Genomic DNA, 26,151 nt, shown 5'->3' on the forward strand with positions numbered 1-26,151 from the left:
TTTGATAACCTATTCGACAAAACATTTGTTTTGACAGATTTATTTTCTTCAAAATTCATAGAAAAACAATTTTGAGAAGAAAATCAACATGATCACAGAAACGATATGATATATGTTACACAGAATTCAACATTGTCAAACAAAAACATTTACTTTTATACTACAACTAGAAATGTACTGTTTACTACAATAATTACATGGTATATATATTCTGATCCAATAAAAACAAACACTACTGATGTTATCTTCTCTAGATCCTCAAACAATATCAAATGATATCAGTGCCTTATATTTATTGAGAACCCTCTGACATGAAAAGAATAGCTTTCTATATTTAATAGTGTGTGCCGAACTTTTACAGTATATTATTTTGTTTTTTGTAAAACATGTACAATATTGCAATGATTTTCTCTTCTCGCAATATCTAGGGGTGTTAGTCCTTCCCATTTAAGGTTAACGTCTGCATCATTCTTTAATAACAATTCAACATTTTTTGTATGTCCTTCCTGACAAGCAATGTACAGAGGTGATGCTCCATCATCACAACACTTATTAATGTCAGCATTATTGGTTATTAACATCTGTACTACTTCAGTATGTCCTTTCTGACAAGCCATGAACAGAGATGATACTCCAGTATCTATACACTTATTAATGTCAGCATTATTGGTTATTAACATCTTTACTACTTCAGTATGTCCATTCTGACAAGCAAAGTACAGAGGTGATGCTCCAGTATCTATACACTTATTAATGTCAGCATTATTGGTTATTAACATCTTTACTACTTCAGTATGTCCTTCCTCACAAGCAATGAACAGAGGTGATGCTCCAGTATCTCTACACTTATTAATGTCAGCATTATTGGTTATTAACATCTGTACTACTTCAGTATGTCCTTCCTGACAAGCCATGAACAGAGGTGATGCTCCATCATTATCACACTTATTAATGTCAGCATTATTGGTTATTAACATCTGTACTACTTCAGTATGTCCTTCCTCACAAGCAATGTACAGAGGTGATGCTCCAGTATCACTACACTTATTAATGTCAGCCTTATTGGTTATTAACATCTGTACTACTTCAGTATATCCTTCCTGACAAGCCATGAACAGAGGTGATGCTCCATCATCACAACACTTATTAATGTCAGCATTATTGGTTATTAACATCTGTACTACTTCAGTATGTCCTTCCTGACAAGCAATGAACAATGGTGATTCTCCAGTATCTCTACACTTATTAATGTCAGCATTATTGGTTATTAACATCTGCACTACATCAGTATATCCTTCCTGACAAGCCATGAACAGAGGTGATACTCCAGTATCTCTACACTTATTAATGTCAGCATTATTGGTTATTAACATCTGCACTACTTTAGTATGTCCTTTCTGACAAGCCATGAACAGAGGTGATACTCCATCATCACTACAATGGTTTACATTAAAGATATAATGATGTAAACACCATGTTACCAGATCAATATATCCTATATAAGAGCACTGTATTAATGAAGTTCTATTGCTTTTTGTGTCACATATACTAGCCAATTGTTCTTGTTGTGATATTTGTAATCCTTTTACATGTACAAGAAACCTATGTGTGAAGATAGGATCGTCCATATTGATATTACAGAAGACATCTGCTACCCTTCCTTTTAACCAGTCATCTACCAGTCTATTTATATATATTTGCTGATATCTTTCCGGTACAGTTATTATAAATTCATCACTACTGCTTTCCTTTTCAAATAAAAACCTTTCACGAATAAAAATATATGAAGCATTTTTAATAAAACAATATATCATAGCACTGCCAAAGTAATAAGCAAGAAAGTCAAACAACTTGTCATGAATAGTTCTGTACACGTCATCATCCTTTCTGATAAACGTATCAGTTAGTGAATCCAGCTCATCACGAAGTACCAATCGTGATGTTCCTTTCACCACTTTACAAGCTTCATATGTGTTCTTTATAACTGTTTTGATATCTTTATCGACATCTTCTGTGAGCCATTCTTCTTTAATATGATTGTTAAACATGACACACAGAGCAAGTGCACAGTATTTGACATGTGCTCCTTCTATCTGTAATTTATCGATCTCTTCTTTGTAAACTGAAAATGGATTTTTAAAGAACTCTAACATTTTCAGTTTTGTGTTTTTGCTGTATAATTTGCATAAAAGAGGAAAACAGTCAAACATGTGATTAAATACCGTGATTTTAGAAGCATTTGTCTTCAAGTAAAGTTTAGCAATTAATTGTTTTTCTGTTTTTGATAAACATAGATCCTCAGACAAAAGATTACATTCACAGGATTGATAAAATGACAAAGATTTCATTTTTTCATCTTTGTAAACCTGTAGTCTACAAGACATAATTAATTTAAACAGTTTCTTTTCAACTAATGATTTGATTTTTTCCATCTGATTTTTCCAGCTTTCAAATTTCATAGGATTTATGGTATATGTCCCGCAAAAGTCATCAACAACAAACATGATTTGTTTACTTGGATTGTACCAATGGATAATATCTTCAGGATTTGTTACCGGTATGATCTCATAACTTTCTTGCATTTGAAGAGCAACATGACGCACCAACGAAGATTTTCCTGTTCCCGAACTTCCAGTGACAACAACGCAACCATTTTCTTTGATACGTTTTAATACACTCTTTGCTCCATTTGTTTCTATAAACATTTTATCATCTTCTGCCCAAATTTCCAATTCCTCTTTAATTTGACCTTAAAATTAAAAAAAAAATGATATTTCTGTTAAATATTTACAGTTACTTCCAGACTGACTACTGTGACCTTGCCATAATGACCTGTACTTTATAAAATTTACAAAATGTTTGTCTTGAGCTTACCTGATGAACGTTATTCCTACGTAAAAGAAATATGTTTCCGATTCAGACAATGTCTTGTCATAGAATTAACTTTAACAGGAATCTCAAGAACTAAAATTTTGGAAAACTTAAAAGTAAAACAGGTGGGTTTTTTTTTCATTCGTTGTTGCGTACAACTTGTTCTTGTGTTGTTCTATTGCATCACTGATTCAGGAAAGGGAAAGAATGCCCGCTCACCAAAATGTTTAACCATGCTACATTCTGTATATTCCTGTCCAAAGTCAGGAGCCTAATTCAGTAGTTGTTATTATACTTTATATCATACCTGTTTTTCGTTTGTTGTATGTGCAAAAGTCATGCAGTTGTTTTTGTTTTTTTTTCTAATTTGAGCTTTTTTCTTTCAGTATTTGGTTTTAGCATTGTTACAGACAAAATAGGACCTAGTACTGTTAACGACTAATTCATTATGGTCTCTGGTGGATAGTTGTATCATTGGCAATCATACCACATCTATCACCTTATTTTATTTTAGATACAAGCCTTGGTCAACTTGGCCAGAGGGAGTTGGCACTTAAGTTTTAGCAAATGACTACAATTCATCAACCTGAAATTAAGGTGGTACCCAACACTTGTACTAAAATTAATTTGGCTCGTTTAATTTTCATAAAATTTTCTCAAAGTACTTACTTTAAAATTTCAAAAATTTTGAACCAACCGTTTTGTCAGAAAAATTACACTGGTTATATAGCAGTTTGACAAACACAAATTTTGATCATTGAGAAGCCTAATAATCCTTTTACAACACAACTTAATTAAAACGTTTAGGTGACTTTACAGAGTTATCTCCCGGTAGTGTTAGGTACCACCTTAATAATCATCCTGAACCCCGACATTATTTGTCACTATGGTACAAGAGAAAAAAAAAGTCTCATAACTCCTATTTAAAAAATATCCAATTCAAATTGACAGTACAAAGTGATCAACAAAACCTGATGGCAGCAAATGCTACCAAATATGAGATTTTTCATCAAGACAGACTCGAATGATTTACATTCACAAGGCTTTATTGTCACAATACTAAAATATTCCCGCTGCTTGATACAAACGTAAAGGCCGAACCCTGAACAGTTTAGGCAAGTATGGACACAATATTCAAACTTCATACAGCTCTGAATTTGGATTACGATTATATATTTAACACAGAATATGTTTCTAACACCAAATGAATGTGGTCTAAGAACTTAAAAATGAAATTGGACAATTACTTGTTTTAGTTCAAAATCCTAAATCTAAATTCATTGTACGATTCGGCATATGAAAAAAAAACGAATTTCAAATGTTGACGAAAAAAAAACACGGTTTGATCTAGCAAATAAAAAAAAACCATGAATTCAAGATTTTGAATTAAACCTCATTGAAATTGGGTTCTAGGTTAGTGGAGGATTAAGCAATCAAAGACATGTAAACCTGGCCAAATTCTCTCTATATATATATATATTTATATACATATGTGCCTGACCCAAAGCAGGGGCCTCTAGTTCAGTGGTTGTCGTTGGTTCCTGTCAGTCTGTTTTGTTTTGTTTTTTTCTATTGTTTTGTTAAAAATCAGGTTATTTGTCTTATTATTTAGTTTGTTTAACATTTTGTCATGTCCGGGTCTTTTATATCTGGTTTTACAGGTTGAAATTTGCTTATTGTTACGTAACAGTAGAACAGTGACCTTATGTTGCTTAATTCGAAATCTCGCAGATAGTTATCTCTTATGGGCAATCAGACCACATCTCTGTATTTTATATCATTCAATCACAAAAACACTTAACATTGACTTGTGAACCATGGCATAAAGGTCAGTTGAACCCTGCCTCACTGAAATATACTCTTCCTTCAAGGATTTATAACTTACCAAAATAGAGGCTCTAAAAGAGCCTGTGTCGCTCACCTTGGTCTATGTGAATATTAAACAATGGACACAGATGGATTCATGACAAAATTGTGTTTTGGTGATGGTGATGTGTTTGTAGATCTTACTTTACTAAACATTCTTGCTGCTTATAATTATCTCTATCTATAACAGTACTTTCTGTGGAAAATATTATTGAAAATCTTCAAATTTTAAGAAAATTGTTAAAAATTGACTATGAAGGGCAATAACTCCTTAGGGGGTCAATTGACTATTTTGGTCATACTGACTTATTTTTAGTTCTTATTTTGCTGTACATTATTGCTGTTTACAGTTTATCTCTATCTATAATAATATTCAAGATAATAACAAAAAAACAGCAAAATTTCCTCAAAATTACCAATTCAGGGGCAGCAACCTAACAACCGATTATCCGATTCATCTGAAAATTCCAGGGCAGATAGATCGTGACCTGATCAACAATTTTACTTCGTGTCAGATTTGCTCTTAATGCTTTGGTTTTTGAGTTATAAGCCAAAAACTGCATTTTACCCCCATGTTCTATTTTTAGCCATGGTGGCCATCTTGGTTTGTTGGCCGATTTACTGGACACATTTTTTTAACTAGATACCCCAACGATAATTATGGCTAAGTTTGGTTAAATTTGGCCAAGTAGTTTCAGAGGAGATTTTTCTAAAAGATTACTAAGATTTACGAAAAATGGTTAAAAATTGACTATAAAGGGCAATAACTCCTAAAGTGGTCAACTGACCATTTTGGTCATGTTGACTTATTTGTAGATCTTACTTTGCTGAACATTATTGCTGTTAACAGTTTATCTCTATCTATAATAATATTCAAGATAATAACCAAAAACATTAAATTTCCTTAAAATTACCATTTCAGGGGCAGCAACCCAACAACGAAATGTCAGATTCATCTGAAATTTTCAGGGCAGATAGATCTGGACCTGATAAACAATTTAACCCCCAATGTCAGATTTGCTCTAAATGCTTTGGTTTTTGAGTTATAAGCCAAAAACTGCATTTTAACCCTATGTTCTATTTTTAGCCATGGCGGCCATCTTGGTTGGTTGGCCGGGTCACTGGACACATTTTTTAAAACTAGATACCCCAATGATGATTATGGCCAAGTTTGGTTAAATTTGGCCCAGTAGTTTCAGAGGAGAAGATTTTTGTAAAAGTTAACGCAGGACGAAGACGCCGGACGCCAAGTGATGAGAAAAGCTCACTTGGCCTTTCGGCCAGGTGAGCTAAAAAGTGGTTGTCGTTGGTTGCTGCCAGTCTGTTTTGTTTTGTTTGTTTCCATTGTTTTGTTATTATTTAGTTTGTTTTACATTTTGTCATGTCCAGGTCTTTTATAGCTGCTTTTACAGGTTGACAATAAAACACATACCTCTGATGTTCAATGGAATTGGACGTCTATATTCTTCCATCTCTTTCTGTAATTGTTTGATTTCCAGCATAATTTCCTGATTTGACTGATCTAAGATTTTAACCTTTAACTCTTGGCACTCTTGATTCATTGGCTGACCACCTAACCTACTTACAGCCTACAAATAGATATTTGATTTAAAACATTATACTAGTAAACAATCAAAATGCCATTAGTTAAAGTCAACAGTACCTGACATACTGGTAATTCTATCATGTGGTTTGAGTTCTCAAGTGTATATGGCACTTAATGTCAAAACTACCCATGAATATTGAACTCATTGGTGCTATTTACAGTATGGTCAAAGTCCATCAAAACACAGGTAAATGTAAGCTTTATTTTAACTTGCATGCAATTGTAGAATATAAGAACACAAACATGTACATGTATTACTATTATCTATTGAGAGATATAAAACATGTTCTACAACTGTTCTATAGATTAATGTATAAATTTTGCAGATTTGTATGTGTCCAACTGATGATCAGGATAAAGCTATTGCCGAATGTGACATAAATTGTCACTAAAAGTATGGAAATCCAAATACAAAAGGAAAAACATGTACATGGTAATTACAAAATGTGTCATTTTTCAACCAAACAAACTCATCATAGATAAGAGAGTTGTATTGTGTTTGCCAGATGAGTGTTTCGTCTTCAAAATACTCATGCAAAGAAAGCATAGGCGGATCCAGGGGGGGGGGGGGGGGGGGGGGGGGGGGGGCTGGGGATGGGAAAAATTTGGTTGATTATATAGGGAATCATTGAAGCATGACTGGAGCGGGCCCCCCTTAAAAAAAGCTCTGGATCTGCCACAGACGCATCAATCAAAAAATTAACCAGGTGCTCCGCAGGGCGCAGCTTTATACGACCGCAAGGTCGAACCCTGAACAGTTGGGGCAAGTATGGACAAAACATTCAAGCGTGATACAGCTCTGAATTTGGATTGTGATCAAATTTTTGACATTACATGGGTTTTTTTTACACAAAACAAATGTCAAGATTTTACAAATCAATTAAAGATTTCTTCTTCAAACTTTTTAAATCTAAAATTAAATAGTTGATCATGACACAGCATAGGTTTCTGACACAGAACGAATGTGGTCTAATGAACTTAAAAGTTTTTTTTTTTGCCTTTGAGCAATTCACTATGCTGTTGAATATTAATCCTCTCAAAAAAATGTTTGAAGAAATTTTCTTTTTATTTATGAAATCTGAAATGAGAAAAATTTAAACCCCCCCCTTTTTTTCACATCCCTGTTTCCCTTTTTCCAAAACTGATATCAATTCAAATTTCTAATGGAGTTTGCAACAATAACTACTCTTTTAAATACATCATAAAATATTAAAATGTAAAATAAAGTGCTTGTTATCACTGAATGGTAAAGATTGGTTGGTAGTAAAAGTGAATATACATTGTTTATTGTATAAAACAATAAAAAAAACTTCATCAGCAACATTTTATATTGGCAAATTTCCAATGAAGTTATTTACATAAAGTTATTGGCAAATAAAAATAGAAAATGACATCATAGTCATGTCTGGCAAATGTCCAACATACATTATCTAAAAACATTTTAGATAAGATAAAGAAAAAAAGCTTCATCAGCAACATTTTATATTGGCAAATTTCCAATGAAGTTATTTACATAAAGTTATTTGCAAATAAAAATAGAAAATGACATCATAGTCATGTCTGGCAAATTTCCAACATATATTATCAACTACTATTCTATACAAAGAAAGATAACTCCAATTGAAAATTAATTGCTATTGCACAATATTGTGCAATTAGATATTTCTGGCTATTGTGCAATACTGTGCAATTGAAAATTTCTTGCTATTGCACAATATATGATATGTTGGAATCCTGATTTGGACCAACTTGAAAACTGGGCCCATAATCAAAAATCAAAGTACATATTTAGATAAAGCATATCAAATAAGCCCAAGAATTTAATTTTTGTTAAAATCAAACTTAGTTTAATTTTGGACCCTTTGGACCTTAATGTAGACCAATTTAAAAACTGGACCAAAAATTCAGAATCTACATACACAGTTAGATTTGGCATATCAAAGAACCCATTTATTCAATTTTTAATGAAATCAAACAAAGTTTAATTTTGGACCCCCATTTGGACCAACTTGAAAACTAGGCCAATAATTAAAAATCTAAGTACATTTTTAAATTCAGCATATCAAAGAACCCCAAGGATTCATTTTTTGTTAAAATCAAACTAAGTTTAATTTTGGACCCTTTGGACCTTAATGTAGACCAATTTGAAAACGGGACCAAAAATTAAGAATCTACATACATAGTTAGATTCGGCATATCAAAGAACCACAATTATTCAATTTTTGATGAAACCACACAAAGTTCAATTTTGGACCCTTTGGGCCCCTTATTCCTAAACTGTTAGGACCAAAACTCCCAAATCAAACCCAACCTTCCTTTTATGGTCATAAACCTTGTGTTTAAATTTCATAGATTTCTATTTACTTATACTAAAGTTATGGTGCAAAAACCAAGAATAATGCTTATTTGGGCCCCTTTTTGGCCCTTATTTCCTAAACTGTTGGAACCAAAACTCCCAAAATCAATCACAACCTTCCTGTTGTGGTCATAAACCTTGTGTCAAAATTTCATAGATTTCTATTCACTTAAACTAAAGTTATAGTGCGAAAACCAAGAAAATGCTTATTTGGGCCCTTTTTGGCCCCTAATTCCTAAAATGTTGGGACCAAAACTCCCAAAATCAATCCCAACCTTCCTTTTGTGGTCATAAACCTTGTGTTAAAATTTCATTGATTTCTATTCACTTTTACTAAAGTTAGAGTGCGAAAACTAAAAGTATTCGGCTGACGACGACGACGACGCCGACGCCAACGTGATAGCAATATACGACCAAAAAATTAAAATTTTTGCGGTCGTATAAAAAGGCCAATTGAAATACGAAGTTGAAGTGCATTGAGAATGTTGAGAAACCCCAAAATCTGAAAATACAGCTGAGGGCATCTATTTATAGGATGGAACATTCATAGGTTTTGAAACTGTATAACTAGTATAACTCTTTCAATAATATTTTTTAGAACAGAGACATACTTGTAATTCTATACATTGTTCGATTTGGGATATATTTCATATGCCAAAATGTCAATTTTCCCTTGATACGGACCATCATTGAAATTATGTATTATGTAATTTGAAATACAATAGTACCTTAAGGCGAAGTGTATGTAATAAAACTACACAACAGATTTTTTTTAAATTTCACATATGAATTCTGCTTGTAAAGTTACACCAGAAAATAAAATAAAAAGAGGGGGTAGCCATTTTCGTTTTTGAGATACGAGCCGTTGAAATTAACAGCATGACACTCCAAAAATACAAAGGATATATAGGGGAAATCATCAAAATTAGCAGATATCTTTACATTATCAAGGTTTTCTATTTTGTTGGTCAACAGAATTTAAAAAAAAAAAAGATATACGATTCAAACATGAAAGACTAATCCATCACTATGATCAGTGCAAAGAAAGTCCATAGCAACCGTGCTAGTTTTTACGCTAGTCCTTGTTGAAGTTTATTTTTTTGGCCTGAACATTAAAATTATTCAGCGACGTCATGGTCTAAGTAGCGTCGCCACAACTTCTACATTGCAACTCTATTATACCGTACAATGTTTGAGCAATTTCGTGCGTGTGTATTACCCATCTTCCTATGTATTACAAATCATCTAGCGTTATATATTGATAAGGAATTAAACTAACTAATTTTAAAGAATATTTCTGTCGCAAAAAACATGCAAGTTTGTAATTAAATCTTATAACCGCAAATGAAAGAAAGTTACCGTAGACTTAAACAATTTAACTTCATCTTTAAACAATTGAACTTCATCTTTAAACAATTGAACTTCATCTTTAAACAATTGAACTTCATCTTTTCTAAATAAGAGTGGTTTCCGCACCTTTTTTTAATGCTTGCATGGGTTGTTAAATTTTTTTATGAATCAAATATCGAGTTTGAATTTGTCCCGGTTAACACAGTGTTGTAACAGAGACATATATGTGTATATATGTCTCTGGTTGTAAGAATCAATTGATCGGTTTTAATATTAGGATCCAGTATACACCTCGTTTTCAATCTTACTTCTGCATGTTTGTATTTAAAAAAGTAGACCAAATTTCTGCATATTTTCATATTCGTCATTTCTGCATGCTGTTAATCTGAGGATTTGCGCACACAATATAGCCTACATTATAAACTTATTTCATTAGTCTTGTTGACACACATGCTTGTGACGCAACTCTGCAAAAAATATATTGTTTTATCAAATTTCCCGTCTTGATCAACTTTCCCTTTTATTTAACTAAATGACAAAGAATGATGTAATGTTTGCTGAATGGAAAAGCTTCAGTAACATAAGAAAATATATTTGTTCGTTCCAGGCATTATTTGTTAAAAATCCACATACACAGATTTAATTTTATTGATTGACTGTTGGTTGCTTAACGGACAGTGGCAAATATTTCATGCATGTTCAGGACGAGAACAAGTTAACAATAAACATGATAACTACAATAGGAAGTTTTGCTCATAACAGAAGCCATCAGGGATAATGGTCTAGGAAATTTGGAGTGCCACTGGAAAATGGGGGTTTATTGGATAGGGACAGAAATTTTGCGTGCAACAGGCCACCTACGGACCCCTCAAAGAGTTGTTGCAAGGGTTCTTAATGTGTAAAGAGTGTTGCCCTCTCTTTACACGAGACATCCAAACGGATGCCCCACTTCGGCAAGTGTTTACTGCCGGTCGGGAGAAGACCAAATGACCATATTTCGTTTCCCCAGTCACCCTTGGGGTAACAAGGATTTAAACAATTAAAGCATAATGCATACTATGGCTCTTTAACTATTTTGGTTCTTATACATTCGTGGCTTTCAAATGTTGGACCTTTAGTGTTCCTTATCAAGGTTAATTCAGAAAAGCGCTTCAGACGCTTAAAATTTAAAACGTATTTATTTCATTTAATCTTCAGAATTTTAACTCGTTTATACATTTTAACAAAATAGAAAAGATCAGAGTATTTGGTATAATTTCCCGTCACAGATATTTCATATCTGTACATCTAAAATGAAAACATACACCTAATATGATACTTTTGAGATCGACGTACCTAGTGCAATTACGACAGGAACATACATAATATTGTGCATAGGGTATTGCTTTAGCAATGTATATATAGTGTAATGCTTTAAATTTAACTGGTGTAAAATTAATGATATAACAAGAATGTGTCCATAGTACACGGATGCCCCACTCGCACTATGTTCAGTGGACCGTGAAATTGGGGTCAAAATTTTAATTTGGAATTAAAATTAGAAAGATCATATCATAGGGAACATGTGTACTAAGTTTCAAGTTGATGTAACTTTAACTTCATCAAAAACTACCTTGACCAAAAACTTTAACCTGAACTTAGCACTATCATTTTCTATGTTCAGTGGACCATGAAATTGGGGTCAAAACTATAATTTGGCATTAAAATTAGAAAGATCATATCATGGGGAACATGTGTATTAAGTTTCAAGTTGATTGGACTTCAGCTTCATCAAAAACTACCTCGACCAAAAACTTTAACCTGAAGCGAATGGACGCACAGACGGACGGACGAACAGATGAACGGACGAACAAACGAATGGAGGCACAGACCAGAAAACATAATGCCCCTCTACTATCTTAGGTGGGGCATAAAAATGTACCAAAGGCGACCCTATGAGAATGTATCATGTTCGATGCTTTAAAATTTTACCTAATAAAATTGTATAAGAATGTACTCAGTGTAATGCACGGAGATTATTCATAATGTATTGCTACACGGGTTTACCTAGCGTAGTGCAATACCAATATAGCCTCTGCATAATGCAAATGCATAGCTTTCCTATATATATAATATAGAAAAAATAAGATGTAATATAGAACCAGATGCTCTGCAGGGCGCAGCTTTATACGACCGCAGAGGTACATGTTTAGATTCAGCATATCAAAAAAGCCCAAGAATTCAATTTTTGTTAAAAATCAAACTGAGATTAATTTTGGACCCTTTGGACTTTAATGTAGACCAATTTGAAAACAGGACCAAAAATAAAGAATCTACATAAACTGTTAGATTTCCTAAAATGTTGGGACCAAAACTCCCAAAATCAATCCCAACCTTCCTTTTGTGGTTATAAACCTTGTGTTAAAATTTCATAGATTTCTATTCACTTTTACTAAAGTTAGAGTGCGAAAACTAAAAGTATTCAGACGACGACGACGACACAAGACGACGCAGGACGACGACAACGCCAACGTGATAGCAATATAACACGAAAAATAAAATTTTTTGCGGTCGTATAAAAACTATACAAAACTGTCGACGCTGCCATAATCATAAATACACAGATAAATTCAGCATATTGAAGAACCCTAAGAATTCAATACTTTGAGTTAAACCACATTCTACAATGTTCTAATTGGCCAAGAAATAAGCAAATAATACAAAGTATTAGAAAAGTAAAAACTGATAAAAAAAATACATAAAAAAGAAGCAGGAAGTCAATTGAATCCTGCAAACGATATTGACGAAATCTCAGAGGGATTGGAATACTTCAAGCTTTGCATTGTCAAGGACAGACAAATAATTGATTCAAGACAATGAACAATAAATACGGAAAAATTAAAAAATTTAATGCTACAGTTTTGTGAAATTAGAAATATATATTTCTATATTGAGTTTGCTACACTTTATTTACTTTTTTGTGCGTTTATCTGATGATTTTATGTCAAACAAATGCAGTTTAATACAAGAGCACAATTTGTAGAAGTGGTTTTCACAAGTATGAAATCATGGATATGGTAAGTTAAAAAAATATGATGTCCAATCCTGGATTGGCTATTTTAATAGATTTACTGTCAATTTTAATGATTGTATTGTTCTTGTATTCAGTGTTCTTAATTTTCTGTACACAATCATTTAAATACATGCAATATTCTATAATCATTGATACATATGTAACACTTACATCAGATATATTACTCCATGCTGTATTGAAATCAGCACTGGCTATTTTGTTACTATCATGAGCTAATATATTTCTGTACCATTTAATCCTTGCAAGATCAGCTCCTGGAGTTGTCTCCACAGGTAGTGGAAGTCTGTCGAATCCATTGATTGGCTTAATAATAGATGTCAAGTTTCTAATCAAGCAAATCATCAATGTTACATCAAAAGTTGTTGAATCAGGTACACCTGTAACATCAAAGTAGTAGAATAATGCACACAAAAAGTATCAAAATCAAGTAAACATGTGTAATATAAAAGGAATTAAAATCAGGAACACTTGTACTAAAGATACTTCTATTACAACAAAACGTCTGTAACATCAAAAGATGTTGAATCAGTCAAACCTGTAACATCAAATTAATTAGAAACAGGTACACCTATAACATCAAACGTGTTACAAACAATTAACCATTGAACATCTTCAGTTAGTATCGTCCTAAAATTGAGAATTGGGCATTTTGTTAAATAACACTGAAAACAGTCAGATGTACATTGGCTTACAGATATGTACACTTTTCAATGATTCTATACCATGTATACACCAAATACAATATTTGAACAAATACACAATATACATGTAGTGTCTATTACCAGCTAAAATTTAATGATTACATTAGATGAATGTTTCATTATTATATGGTATTTTGATTGACTAACAGCAATCTCGTGTCATTCTGAAATTAACCTTCATTTCATAATGAATTGTAACATTCATGATGACTCACGTTTCCACAATAAGTACACAGGTTAATAAAAGAAAACCAGATGCTCTGCAGGGCAAAGCTTTATACGACCACAGAGGTTGAACCCTTAACAGTTGGGGCAAGTATGGACACAACATTCAAGCTGGACTCAGCTCTAAATTTGGATTGTGATTAAATAGTTGACACAGCATAGGTTTCTGACACAGAATGAATGTGGTCTAATGAACTTAAAATTATATTTTTTTGCCTTTGAGCAATTCACTATGCTGTTGAATATTAATCCTCTCAAAAAAATGTTTGAAGAAATTTTCTTTTTATTTATGAAATCTGAAATGAAAAAAATTGAACACCCCCCTACCCAACTTTTTTTTTCACTTGCCCCTTTCCCTTATTCCAAAACTGATCTCAATTCAAATTTCTAATGGAGTTTGCAACAATAATTACTCATTTAAATACATCATAAAATATTAAAATGTAAAAAAAGTGCTTGTTATCACTGGATGGTAAAGATTGTTTTAATTTATCAGTTGGTAGTAAAAGTGAATATACATTGTATATTGTATAAAACAATGATTTAAGTTGATTCAACTACTATTCTGGACAAAAAAAGATAACTCCAATTGAAAATTTCTTGCTATTGCACAATGTTGTGCAATTAGATATTTCTTGCTATTGCGCAATACTGTGCAATTGAAAATACTTGCTATTGCACAATACTGTGCAATTGAAGATTTCTTGTTATTGCGCAATACTGTGCAATTGAAAATTTCTTGCTATTGCACAATACTGTGCAATTGAAGATTTCTTGCTATTGCTGAATACTGTGCAATTGAAAATTTCTTGCTATTGCATAATACTTAATATAATAATTTTGGATCCTGATTTGGACCAACTTGAAAACTGGGCCCATAATAAAAAAAACTAAGTACATGTTTAGATTCAGCATATCAAAGAAGCCCAAGAATTCAATTTTTGTTAAAATCAAACTTAGTTTAATTTTGGACCCTTTGGACCTTAATGTAGACCAATTTGAAAACGGGACCAAAAATTAAGAATCTACATACACAGTTAGATTTTGCATATCAAAAGAACCCCAATTATTCAATTTTTAATGAAATCAGACAAAGCTTAATTTTGGACCTCGATTTGGACCAACTTGAAAACTGGGCCAATAATCAAAACTCTAAGTACATTTTTAGATTCAGCATATCAAAGAAGCCTAAGAATTCAATTTTGTTTAAAATCAAACTTAGTTTAATTTTGGACCCTTTGGACCTTAATCAGGTTAATATAGACCAATTTGAAAACGGGACCAAAAAATTAAGAATCTACATACACAGTAAAATTTTGCATATCAAAAGAACCCCAATTATTCAATTTTTAATGAAATCATTAACAAAGTTTAATTTTGGACCCTGATTTGGACCAACTTGAAAACTGGGCCAATAATCAAAACTCTAAGTACATTTTTAGATTAAGCATATCAAAAACACCAAGGATTCAATTTTTGTTAAAATCAAACTAAGTTTAATTTTGGATCCTTTATACCTCATAATGTAGACCAATTTGAAAACCAGACCAAAAAATAAGAATCTACATACACAGTTAGATTCGGCAAATCAAAGAACCCCAATTATTCAATTTTTGATGAAATCAAACAAAGTTTAATTTTGGACCCTTTGGGCCCCTTATTCCTAAACTGTTGGGACTAAAACTCCCAAAATCAATCTCAACCTTCCTTTTATGGTCAAAAACCTTGTGTTTAAATTTCATAGATTTCTATTTACTTATACTGAAGTTATGGTGCGAAAACTAAGAATAACTTATTTGGGCCCCTTTTTGGTCCCTAATTTCTGAACTGTTGGGACCTCAATTCCCACCAGATGCTCCGCAGGGCGCAGCTTTATACGACCACATAGGTTGAACCCTGAACGGTTGGGGCAAGTATGGACACAACATTCAAGCTGGACTCAGCTCTAAATTTGGATTGTGATTAAATAGTTGACACAGCATAGGTTTTGGACACAGAATGAATGTGGTCTAATGAACTTAAAATAATTTTTTTGTCTTTGAGCAATCTGACACTATGCTGTTGAATATTAATCCTCTCAAAAAAATGTTTGAAGAAATTTTCTTTTTATTTATGAAATATGAAATGAGATAAATTATACCCCCCCCCCCCCACCATTTTTTTTTCACATCCCCCTTTCCCTTTTTTCAAAACTGATCTCAATTCAAGTTTCTAATGGAGTTTGCAACAATAACTACTCATTTAAATACATCATAAAATATTAAAATGTAACAAAAAGTGCTTGTTATCACTGAATGGTAAAGAGTCTTTTAATTTATCAGTTGGTAGTAAAAGTGAATATACATTGTGCATTGTATAAAACAATGATTTAAGTTGATTCAACTACTATTCTGGACAAAGAAAGATAACTCCAATCAATTGAAAATTTCTTGCTATTGCACAATATTGTGCAATTAGATATTTCTTGCTATTGCGCAATACTGTGCAATTGAAAATACTTGCTATTGCACAATACTGTGCAATTGAAGAATTTTGGACCCTTTGGTATTTAATGTAGACCAATTTGAAAACGGGACTAAAAATAAGGAATCTACATACACAGTTAGATTTGGCATATCAAAGAACCCCAATTATTCAATTTTTGATGAAATCAAACAAAGTTTAATTTTGGACCCCGATTTGGACCAACTTGAAAACTGGGCCAATAATCAAAAATCTAAGTACATTTTTAGATTCAGCATATCAAAGAACCCAAAGGATTCAATTTTTGTTAAAATCAAACTAAGTTTAATTTTGGACCCTAATGTCCCTTTGGACCTTAATGTAGACCAATTGGAAAACGGGACCAAAAATTAAGAATCTACATACACAGTTAGATCCGGCATATCAAAGAATCCCAATTATTCAATTTTTGATGAAATCAAACAAAGTTCAATTTTGGACCCTTTGGGCCCCTTTTTCCTAAATACCTGTTGGGACCAAAACTCCTAAAATCAAACCCAACCTTCCTTTTATGGTCATAAACCTTGTGTTTAAATTTCAAAGATTTCTATTTACTTATACTAAAGTTATGGTGGGAAAACCAAGAATAATGCTTACTTGGGCCCCTTTTTGGCCCCTAATTCCTAAACTATTCAGACCTCAACTCACAAAATCAATCCAAACCTTCCTTTTGTGGTCATAAACCTTGTGTTTAAATTTCATTGATTTCTATTTACTTATACTAAAGTTATTGTGCGAAAACCAAGAATAATGCTTATTTGGGCCCTTTTTTGGCCCCTAATTCCTAAACTGTTTGAACTAAAACTCCCAAAATCAATCCCAACCTTCCTTTTGTGGTCATAAACCTTGTGTCAAAATTTCATAGATTTCTATTTACTTAAACTAAAGTTATAGTGCGAAAACCAAGAAAATGCTTATTTGGGCCCTTTTTGGCCCCTTATTCCTAAAATTTTATGACCAAAACTCCCAAAATCAATCCCAACCTTCCTTTTGTGGTTATAAACCTTGTGTTAAAATTTCATAGATTTCTATTCACTTTTACTAAAGTTAGAGTGCGAAAACTAAAAGTATTCGGACAACAACGACGACGACGACGCCAACGTGATAGCAATATACGACGAAAAATTAAATTAAAATTTTTGTGGTCATATAAAAATGAATCGCAACCTTCCCTTTGTGGTCATATAACTTGTGTTTATATTTCATTGATTTCTAATTACTTATACTAAAGTTATTGTGCGAAAACAAAGAATAATGCTTATCTGGGCCTTTTTTTTACCCCTAATTCCTAAACTGTTGGAACCAAAACTCCCAAAATCAATCCCCACCTTTCTTTTGTGGTCATAAACCTTGCGTCAAAAATTTCATAGATTTCTATTTACTTAAACTAAAGTAATAGTGCCAAAACCAAGAAAATGCTTATTTGGGCCCTTGTTGGCCCCTTATTCCTAAACTGTTAGGACCAAAACTCCCAAAATCAATCCCAACCTTCCTGTTGTGGTCATAAACCTTGTGTTTAAATTTTATAGATTTCTATTAACTTAAACTAAAGTTACAGTGTGAAAACCAAAAGTATTCGGACGACGACGCTGACGCCAACGTGATACCAATATACGACCAAAAAATTTTCAATTTTTGCAGTCGTGTAAAAAATGATAGTAAATAAAGCACTCATTATAGAAAAAAGGATTACATTTTGTATATTCGCCAGACACGCGTTTCGTCTACAAAAGACTCATCAGTGACGCTCAAATATCGTGTTTTCATGATCATAGCAAAAACATGTAATTAAAGTTTAGTAATTTCTTATGTTTGTAAAAGCGTTGATCTTTTGTACATTTTTAGAAATATTCTTTGGTCGACGCTTGAATCCCAATTAATTTACTAAAAGAAGAGTTAAGGATACATTTTGCAAGGGGTGTCGTCGGTAGCAATCTTGAAAGACTTGAAGTTTGTTCTTAAAATGTAGCTTCAATATATATATATTTATTTGTACATGAATTATACATAAGAACCTCATCATAATGGAAGCTGCATTGTTCTGCTTTATTTGAAAAAGAAAAAAATACTCTGTATTTAATAACCAGAAAACAAGACTCCAATTAGCAAAAAACTTTGTCATGTTGCTTGGTCAAAATGGATTAAAATCAGAAACTTCATATCAAGACACTCTAAGCATGTAATAAATTGGTTGCAGAGGTAAATGTGTGTCCTAGCTTAAAAATCGATAAATGAGAGTAAAAAGTTAATTTAAAGTTGAAGTACATGATTTATAAATTACATTTTAGCTCTAATGAACATTCAAATAAATAGACTACTGGCTAGGACGTCGTGCCACTAAAAGAATATAGGTATGCCATCAAAATGGTGTCACATGATGGCAATACATGCACTGCCTTTAAAACACTGCATGTTTAACAAATCGGAGTATTATCTTGAAATGATACTAGGAACTAGTAGGTAAAATGTGTTTGACACAGATTGATATATATTGTGTATCAAATTTATGACACAAAATATAGATGCACACATAAAAATTTAAAGGCAAAGGAACTTGCATTGCTGTTGTTTTTTTTTTGTCTTAAAGTTATACATGTTTAGTTTTTTTATATACATTGTTGACATGACATTGAGGAGTAATGTAATTCTATTCTTTGAGTGTATGATACTCCGGCACTTTTTCAACGAATAAAATTACATTACTCCTCAATGTCATATCAAAACGGTATAAAAATAAACAACTTAAGGAAAGTTATTTTGATAGACATAAACCAATCACAAATATTTAAGTAAAACTGCTCAAAGCAATTTTTGAGTTATTGTCCCAAAAATTGGCAAATTTCCCTTTTTAATGAATAACATCCTATTCCTTAAAAATGTTTTAAGTATTTATAAAAATCAAAAGAGACCTCACGTCAATAGATATAAACAATTCACCAAAATTGCATACGAATTGGTTAAATCGTTTTATGAGTTATTGTCCGACATGTTGACGACGGACGGACAGACTAACACAACAGATGGACATACAGACAAACAAAGGTGTAGCATAAAAGGCTGCATAATACGTCCGGAAAACGGTCGTATAAAAACTCTCACATTAGTAAGTAATTGCTTTAGCACGGGTTTAGCAGAATTTGATCACACATGCTTTTTCTGTATGCCTTTTTGTGTGTTTTGATTACATATGACGTGGCTCTGTATTTTTTTTTTGTGTTTTTGGTCTATGATAATTTCTGTATTTTTGTCTTTCGTTTTTTTCTAATTGGCCTTGTCTGTGTTCCTTTTTGTGTCTTTTTTTATGTGACGTGGCTTTTTTAATTATTGTGTTATGGTAATTTTTTGTTTATATATCTGTTTGTTTTATAGTGATTAACATATTAACACAACGTTGACGGCTGTACCCTATTATGTATGTTTATTTTGTTCACACATGGTTGTCAATGTTATTGACTTTTATACAACTGTCATACAAGTTAGGGAGCTACCATTTGATTTTTATGGGGGGGCTAGGATAAAAATTTTGTCCTGCATTTTTTTTTAGCTGTAATCTCTATCCTGCCTTTTTATTTTTCACTCTGTTCGGTCCTGCCTAATTTTTTTTAGTTTATCCTGCCTTTTTTTTACCTAAATTGTCGTCCTGACTTTTTTTTTTTGCAAGTGTCTCATCCTGCCTTTTTTTTTACTCAAAACTCCTGTCCTGCCTATTTTTTTCAAATTTCATCCTAGCCCCCATAAAAATCAAATGGTAGCTCCCTTCGAGGTTAAGCTATCTGTAAACCAATGTAAAATCCACCATTTTGTACACAAGAAAATGCCTTTACCGAGTCTGGAATGACTGATAGCTGTTGATCATTCGTTTAGTGTGTTTGAGCTTCTGATGTTGCCATTCTATTAGGAACTTTCCGTTTTGAAAATTCCTTGGAGCTCAGTATTTTTGTGTTTTACTATGCACTTTATATTCAACATAGGATTGTTGTTGGGGTTTTTGCATTCATATATATATTAACAGTTTTTAATACAAACTATATGTGTTCCTTATAAGTCAATTTAAACATACCATTTGTTGGAAACAAAAGATTCCACTGTGCCTGGTTTAAAACTCTTCTGAATTTCAAGTTATCAAGAGTATTGTAGTTTGTATTGAGCGTTGAAGGTAGGTAGGTAGGTGGAAATGTTCTGTCAAAATAAGTACGAATTGCTCTGGGTGCCACGCCTTTCAATAACAAAGCTAATCGAACATAATTCTCTTCTTCTTCCGAGAGTGGTGCCATCATTTAAAAATCTTCGTTTGTACAATTGCAATTTATTACATTCTCTAGTTCAGGTCAATCCCTTCCTGTAAAAAAAATAATATAATTACACAAAATAGCCTTGAGAGTGCTTAAGATTCATGTGGACCCTTTGTCTAAAATGACTGCATTTTTAACTAAAAATTTACTCCGAGTACAAACTTACCTGTACATAAAGGATGCCCTAGATATATAAAATTCAAATGCATTTTATGGTTTATAATATCTAAAACTAAGGTGAATTGTGCTTTGTACTTTTATTCGTCCCTGCAGAAGATAGTGAAATAAACAAACAGTTGCGTCTCATTTGATATAGTCCATTCAGGTACAAAGTTCAGATTATTGTCCCTCTCAATCAATAGATACAAATGGGGAAGTTCTGAAACCTCTTTCCACAGTTTTGTTCATTTTGGCACCTTCTAGAGGAATGAAAATAATGCCATTGAATGCACTGCAAATTACAGTTTAATTCTAAATTTTAAAAAAGAGAAACACATATTTTAATTTTCTTTATACATTGTATAGAGCATGCTACGCTTTAACATTTTCCACTTAGGTTTGTCTGTACTCAGAGTAAATTTTGAGATGAAAATGCATTCATTTTAGTCGAAGGGTCCAAATAAACCTTAAAGCTATGTTACCTTATTTTCAAATTGGTTATTTTTTTTACTTGTATAAAAGTAAAGATGTAGAAAAACATTGTTTATGTGCTTGTGTGCATACCATGCATCCATATATATCTTACGGCAATGTATTGCCTGCTTCTGAGAAAGCTGCTCCCCTTTATATATGTTATTAACCGTAGTTAAGGTTGATAATATTGTCCCAAACCAAATCTCCTTGTTTTGATCCTGAGAATATAAGGCACGTGATTTTATTGATCAAATAATAATATATAACTTTATTGGATGGAGAGTTGTCTCATTGGCACTCATACCACATCATCTTGTATCTATATATGAAATCTGATATCAAATAGAAAACAAACGTTCTAGCCAAATAAACAGAAGCCAAAAAAGACATGTTCCAATATCATTGGCGTATACATATACAAAATTTAGTCCTGGTATCTATGATGAGTTTATTTACTGGGAGTCTGGGAGTTAGAATCACTGTTTTCTTTCAAGATCAAAGCTTTAGAATAGAGACATATTACTGGTATCAAAATTTTTACCTTCAAACAAAGGAATATTTAAAGGGTTATTTTTGATCGAAATAAATGCTCAATATTTTTTTTCCCGCTACACGAATTTCATAAAATGTGTTTTTTTAATATATAGAAACATCTTGTTGTGAACACTATAAGTAATTTCTTATGTTCATGCTATTGAAAAAAATAATTAATTTCTATTGTTATGAACTCGTCATATCCTGTGGTCACAATCCATTGTTATTCGTAACCATAGATTCATGTTATTAACCCTTGTTTCAGAAATAGAAACTATGGCTTTGCTCATTGTTGAAGGCAGTACGGTGACCTATAGTTGTTTAATGTGTGTGTCATTTTGGTCTCTTGTGGACAGTTGTCTCATTGGCAATCATACCACATCTTCTTTTTTATTTAAGGAATGACTGTAATATTTTTTCTGTCTATGAAGAAATAACATTAAAAATTTGGTGCACACTGAATAACGCGTGTAGCGGGTTATTTAACAGTGTGCACCACATTTTTTATGTTATTTCGAATAGACAGAAAAAATATTAGTCATTTCTTATAATTTAATTCTAAATTTCATTTTAAACCGTAGAAAACCATGAAAAAACGTTGTTGACGTCACGGTCACATGACTTAATTACGTCTATGGGCTCATAACAAAATAACGTCAGCCAATCAGAAGACGCGTTACATCCAAAATTAAGTTATGTCTTTTTGTTTCGGGATGTATAAGTACCGGGCCACGTCCACTTGTATTTTTGTGCATCTGATGAGTTAAGCCTTTTTCAATTGATTTTTATAGTTCGTTCTTATGTTGTGCTGTTATACCACTGTCCCAGGTTAGGGGGAGGGTTGGGATCCCGCTAACATGTTTAACCCCGACATATTATTTATGTATGTGCCTGTCCCAAGTCAGGAGCCTGTAATTCAGTGGTTGTCGTTTGTTTATGTGTTACATATATTTGTTTTTCGTTCTTTTTTAACATAAATAAGGCCGTTAGTTTTCTCGTTTGAATTGTTTTACATTGTCTTATCGGGGCCTTTTATAGCTGACTATGCGGTATGGGCTCTGCTCATTGTTGAAGGCTGTACGGTGACCTAATTATAGTTGTTAATGTCTGTGTCATTTTGGTCTTTTGTGGATAGTTGTCTCATTGGCAATAATACCACATCTTCTTTTTTATAACTGTGGTGTATGGCTCAGAGCATCCCTGGTAGAACAAAGGAGCTGAAATGTAATAAATGTTCTCAGAAGGATTGGTGATTAATATTTCAATATATATTATGTTTATTTGAATTTTAAATTTTTGTTTTAATACAACCATTAATGGTAATCTAGTAATGTTTAACAGGCCTCGCAGGCGCGGATCCAGAGGGGGGGGGGGGGGTTTCCGGGGGTTGGAACCCCCCCTTTTTTTTGGCCGATCAATGCATTTGAATGGGAGCATATAGCTGGAACCCCCCTTTACTCTGGGTTGGGAACCCCCCCTTTTTAAAATGGCTGGATCCGCCCCTGCCTCGACAATAACGCTTGTCCGATTGTCCGGTACCAGAGGGAAAAAAGGTCGGACAAGTAAAAGCTATATCAAGCTTGTCCGACGGGACAAATGGACAAGTAAAATTATTCTGCAGAAAATAAATTTCATCCAACTTTGATGAACAAAGTAGTTATAAACAAAAAACAAGGAAAGAAGATAAAAACAAGTGATAATTTGACTGTTTACTTTGAAACTTTGAAACATTTTATTTCTCAAGACCCCATCACTTGCAATCAATAATTTAAAACTGGTTCTTTGTCAGGTACTTTTTAACAGGTAAAATGCATACTATTCTCGGAAACCAGCCTTACTGAACCGAATCAGCGATGCGCTTTGTAGATAAGGTAACTTTACAAGACAGTTCGTCACCAGCTTGAAACATTCGGCTTCTAGTACTGTTGGTTTAATAGACAGTTTGGCACCGTACGAGACATATTTTAATAAACATGACCAAGACAAATCTGTACCTTGTTTTCCTAACTAATTCTGTTGCTTCAAAATAAATACCATACCAGTAATTTTTTTAACAAAAATATTTTTCAAATAAAAATTACCACAAACATGACAAAATCATATTTAATCATATATGTAGAAAAAAACAATACTTGCAATACGGTGATCTATAGTTGTTAACTTCTGTGTCAGTTGGTCTCTCCCAGAGAGTTGTCTCATTGGCATACCTCATCTTCTTTTTTTATTGATTGTATTTGAATAAACTTTTTTGCAACTTAAAAAACCAGGATACAAATCCAATGAGTGTACATTGACAGGCCTATCAGACGGTGCCTCTGTGCAGAGTCTTAGATGAGACTTCGGCATTGATGAAAACTAGATCCCAAGTCCTGTGACATTACTAGATTCAGTTGTTCTTGACTTATATTTTTGAAAAGTCTTTCAAAAGATCAAATTCTGTTTTATTGTTTTTATTCATTTTGTTCCTTGAATCAACTTAAAATGCAAAAAAGGTTATTATTAAGAATTTTTTTGGACAAGTTACAGTTTCATTCGGACAAGTAATAAACAGGTTGGGGATAAACCACCATTTCAAGGACTGTTACTCATATGGTCAGTTGTTACTCATCTGGGAAACCGGAAGGTTACTCATATGGGGAACACTTAACTTTGGCGGGTTATTAAAAAAAATCCATGCAATGTGGCATTTGCACAGATGGCGGTTAAAATTGTACCAACTCGGGATATATAAAGAGGTATTAGCATTACTCGAAAGCAAATTTTTGACATGCTTGTATTTCCAATTTCAATTCTCAAATTTATTTTGCTGTCATATAAAAACTTGAAAAGTGAGCTAACAAAAAAAAATATGCAAGAAATGTCATAAAACTGACTCTGAATTAGGACATGAAATTATGTAGAACTAACAAACTGAAGATGATCAGGAATAAGAATGTTTTTTTGTTTGAGTCAGATTTTTTTCACTGAACCCCTTCATCGCTATCAATTAAAATTATTTAGTCAAAATTTAACACTAGCATATTAACAAATTGGCAAAAACAGCCTATTATCACCTAAAAAATTACTGTGTACAGACTTACCTGTGCTGTTTGGGAGGTTTTAAATATTTTCAGACATATAAAAGTTAAATTTAATTTGCATTTCTGAAAGATAAAATCATTTCTAATGTTTTTGGTGAAGATCTGGATTCAAAATATTTTTTTTGTCCTCTGCTTCAGTGCTTGAACAGATTTTTTTCCATCAATTTGGAAATAACAATATATTTTTTAGGAAAAATACCATAACCCCCTCCTGCCTTTTGAAGTTCAATGATCATTCCCTAAACATTTCCAATCTGAACTTATAATTTTATTTTATACAAAAACTATATGTTAATGTAGCCTGGGGCATTCGTCCTGAAAATGCATGAAATATTTGCCACTGGACGTTAGACAACCAACATCCAATCAATATATAGGATATAGTATATATATATAGTCTTAGTATAAAGCTGGCATTAAAGGTAGCGCCTTCTCATATTATCGTTGATATGTCAAGTCAATGCACTATTATTGTCTATATATGAATACACTTGCCAAAACTTGATTACAAAGTTATTAACACAAAACCAATCAAAAGTGGGCGCGAACGTGTAGGGTGCGAAAGTGAAAGGGGCGAATGTGATAGGGTGCGAACGTGAATGGGCGCGAACGGACCCTGATTCACTTTATTAAACTGGATGGTTGCTTGATCATTTTGATAGCCTACTTGGACGCCAACATGTGTGTCTGAAATCTGTCAAATACCGGAAGTAAGTACTGTTGATTTACCCACAGGTATTTGGGGCATGGACCCCCCCCCCCCCTTTTTTGAACCTCACTAAAATTTAAAAAAAGAAAAAGTTTGGTGTTTTTTTTTATTTATTTTTAATTTTCTAAATGTATGAACATATATCAAGTCTCAACAATCCATTGCTAGTCGATTGCAATAACTTTTTTACTATCCATCCAAGTGAAAAAACCTAAAATTGTCAAAAATAACTTTTTTTACCACAATTTTGACTTTTCAATGCGACATTCTACTTTCGTTTGTTACGTCCACCATTTTGCATTAGTACGCCGATCCTTGTTGTCAATAAACAAACGATGTCGGGTGTCACTAGA

General features: G+C 32.8%; 1 protein-coding gene across 3 annotated transcripts; it reads right to left on the reverse strand.

Moving 5' to 3' along the window:
* On the reverse strand, window positions 1-26,151 carry LOC139482369 (uncharacterized). Of its 3 annotated transcripts, XM_071266230.1 has the most exons (6): window positions 26,039-26,114; window positions 20,611-20,889; window positions 13,273-13,499; window positions 6,170-6,326; window positions 611-2,749; window positions 1-506 (listed from the first exon to the last, which is right to left on the reverse strand). In XM_071266230.1, coding segments are annotated over exons 2-6 (2,742 nt in total). In that variant the 5' UTR covers window positions 20,828-20,889; window positions 26,039-26,114; the 3' UTR covers window positions 1-504. The 3 variants fall into 3 exon arrangements, with proteins under 3 accessions (XP_071122331.1, XP_071122329.1, XP_071122332.1); XM_071266228.1 differs by having other exon boundaries at window positions 1-2,749; window positions 26,039-26,151; XM_071266231.1 differs by lacking the exons at window positions 20,611-20,889; window positions 26,039-26,114 and having other exon boundaries at window positions 1-2,749; window positions 13,352-13,453.

The sequence above is a fragment of the Mytilus edulis genome, chromosome 7 (genome assembly GCF_963676685.1).
Source record: "Mytilus edulis chromosome 7, xbMytEdul2.2, whole genome shotgun sequence".
In the NCBI taxonomy this organism is placed as follows: domain Eukaryota; kingdom Metazoa; phylum Mollusca; class Bivalvia; order Mytilida; family Mytilidae; genus Mytilus; species Mytilus edulis.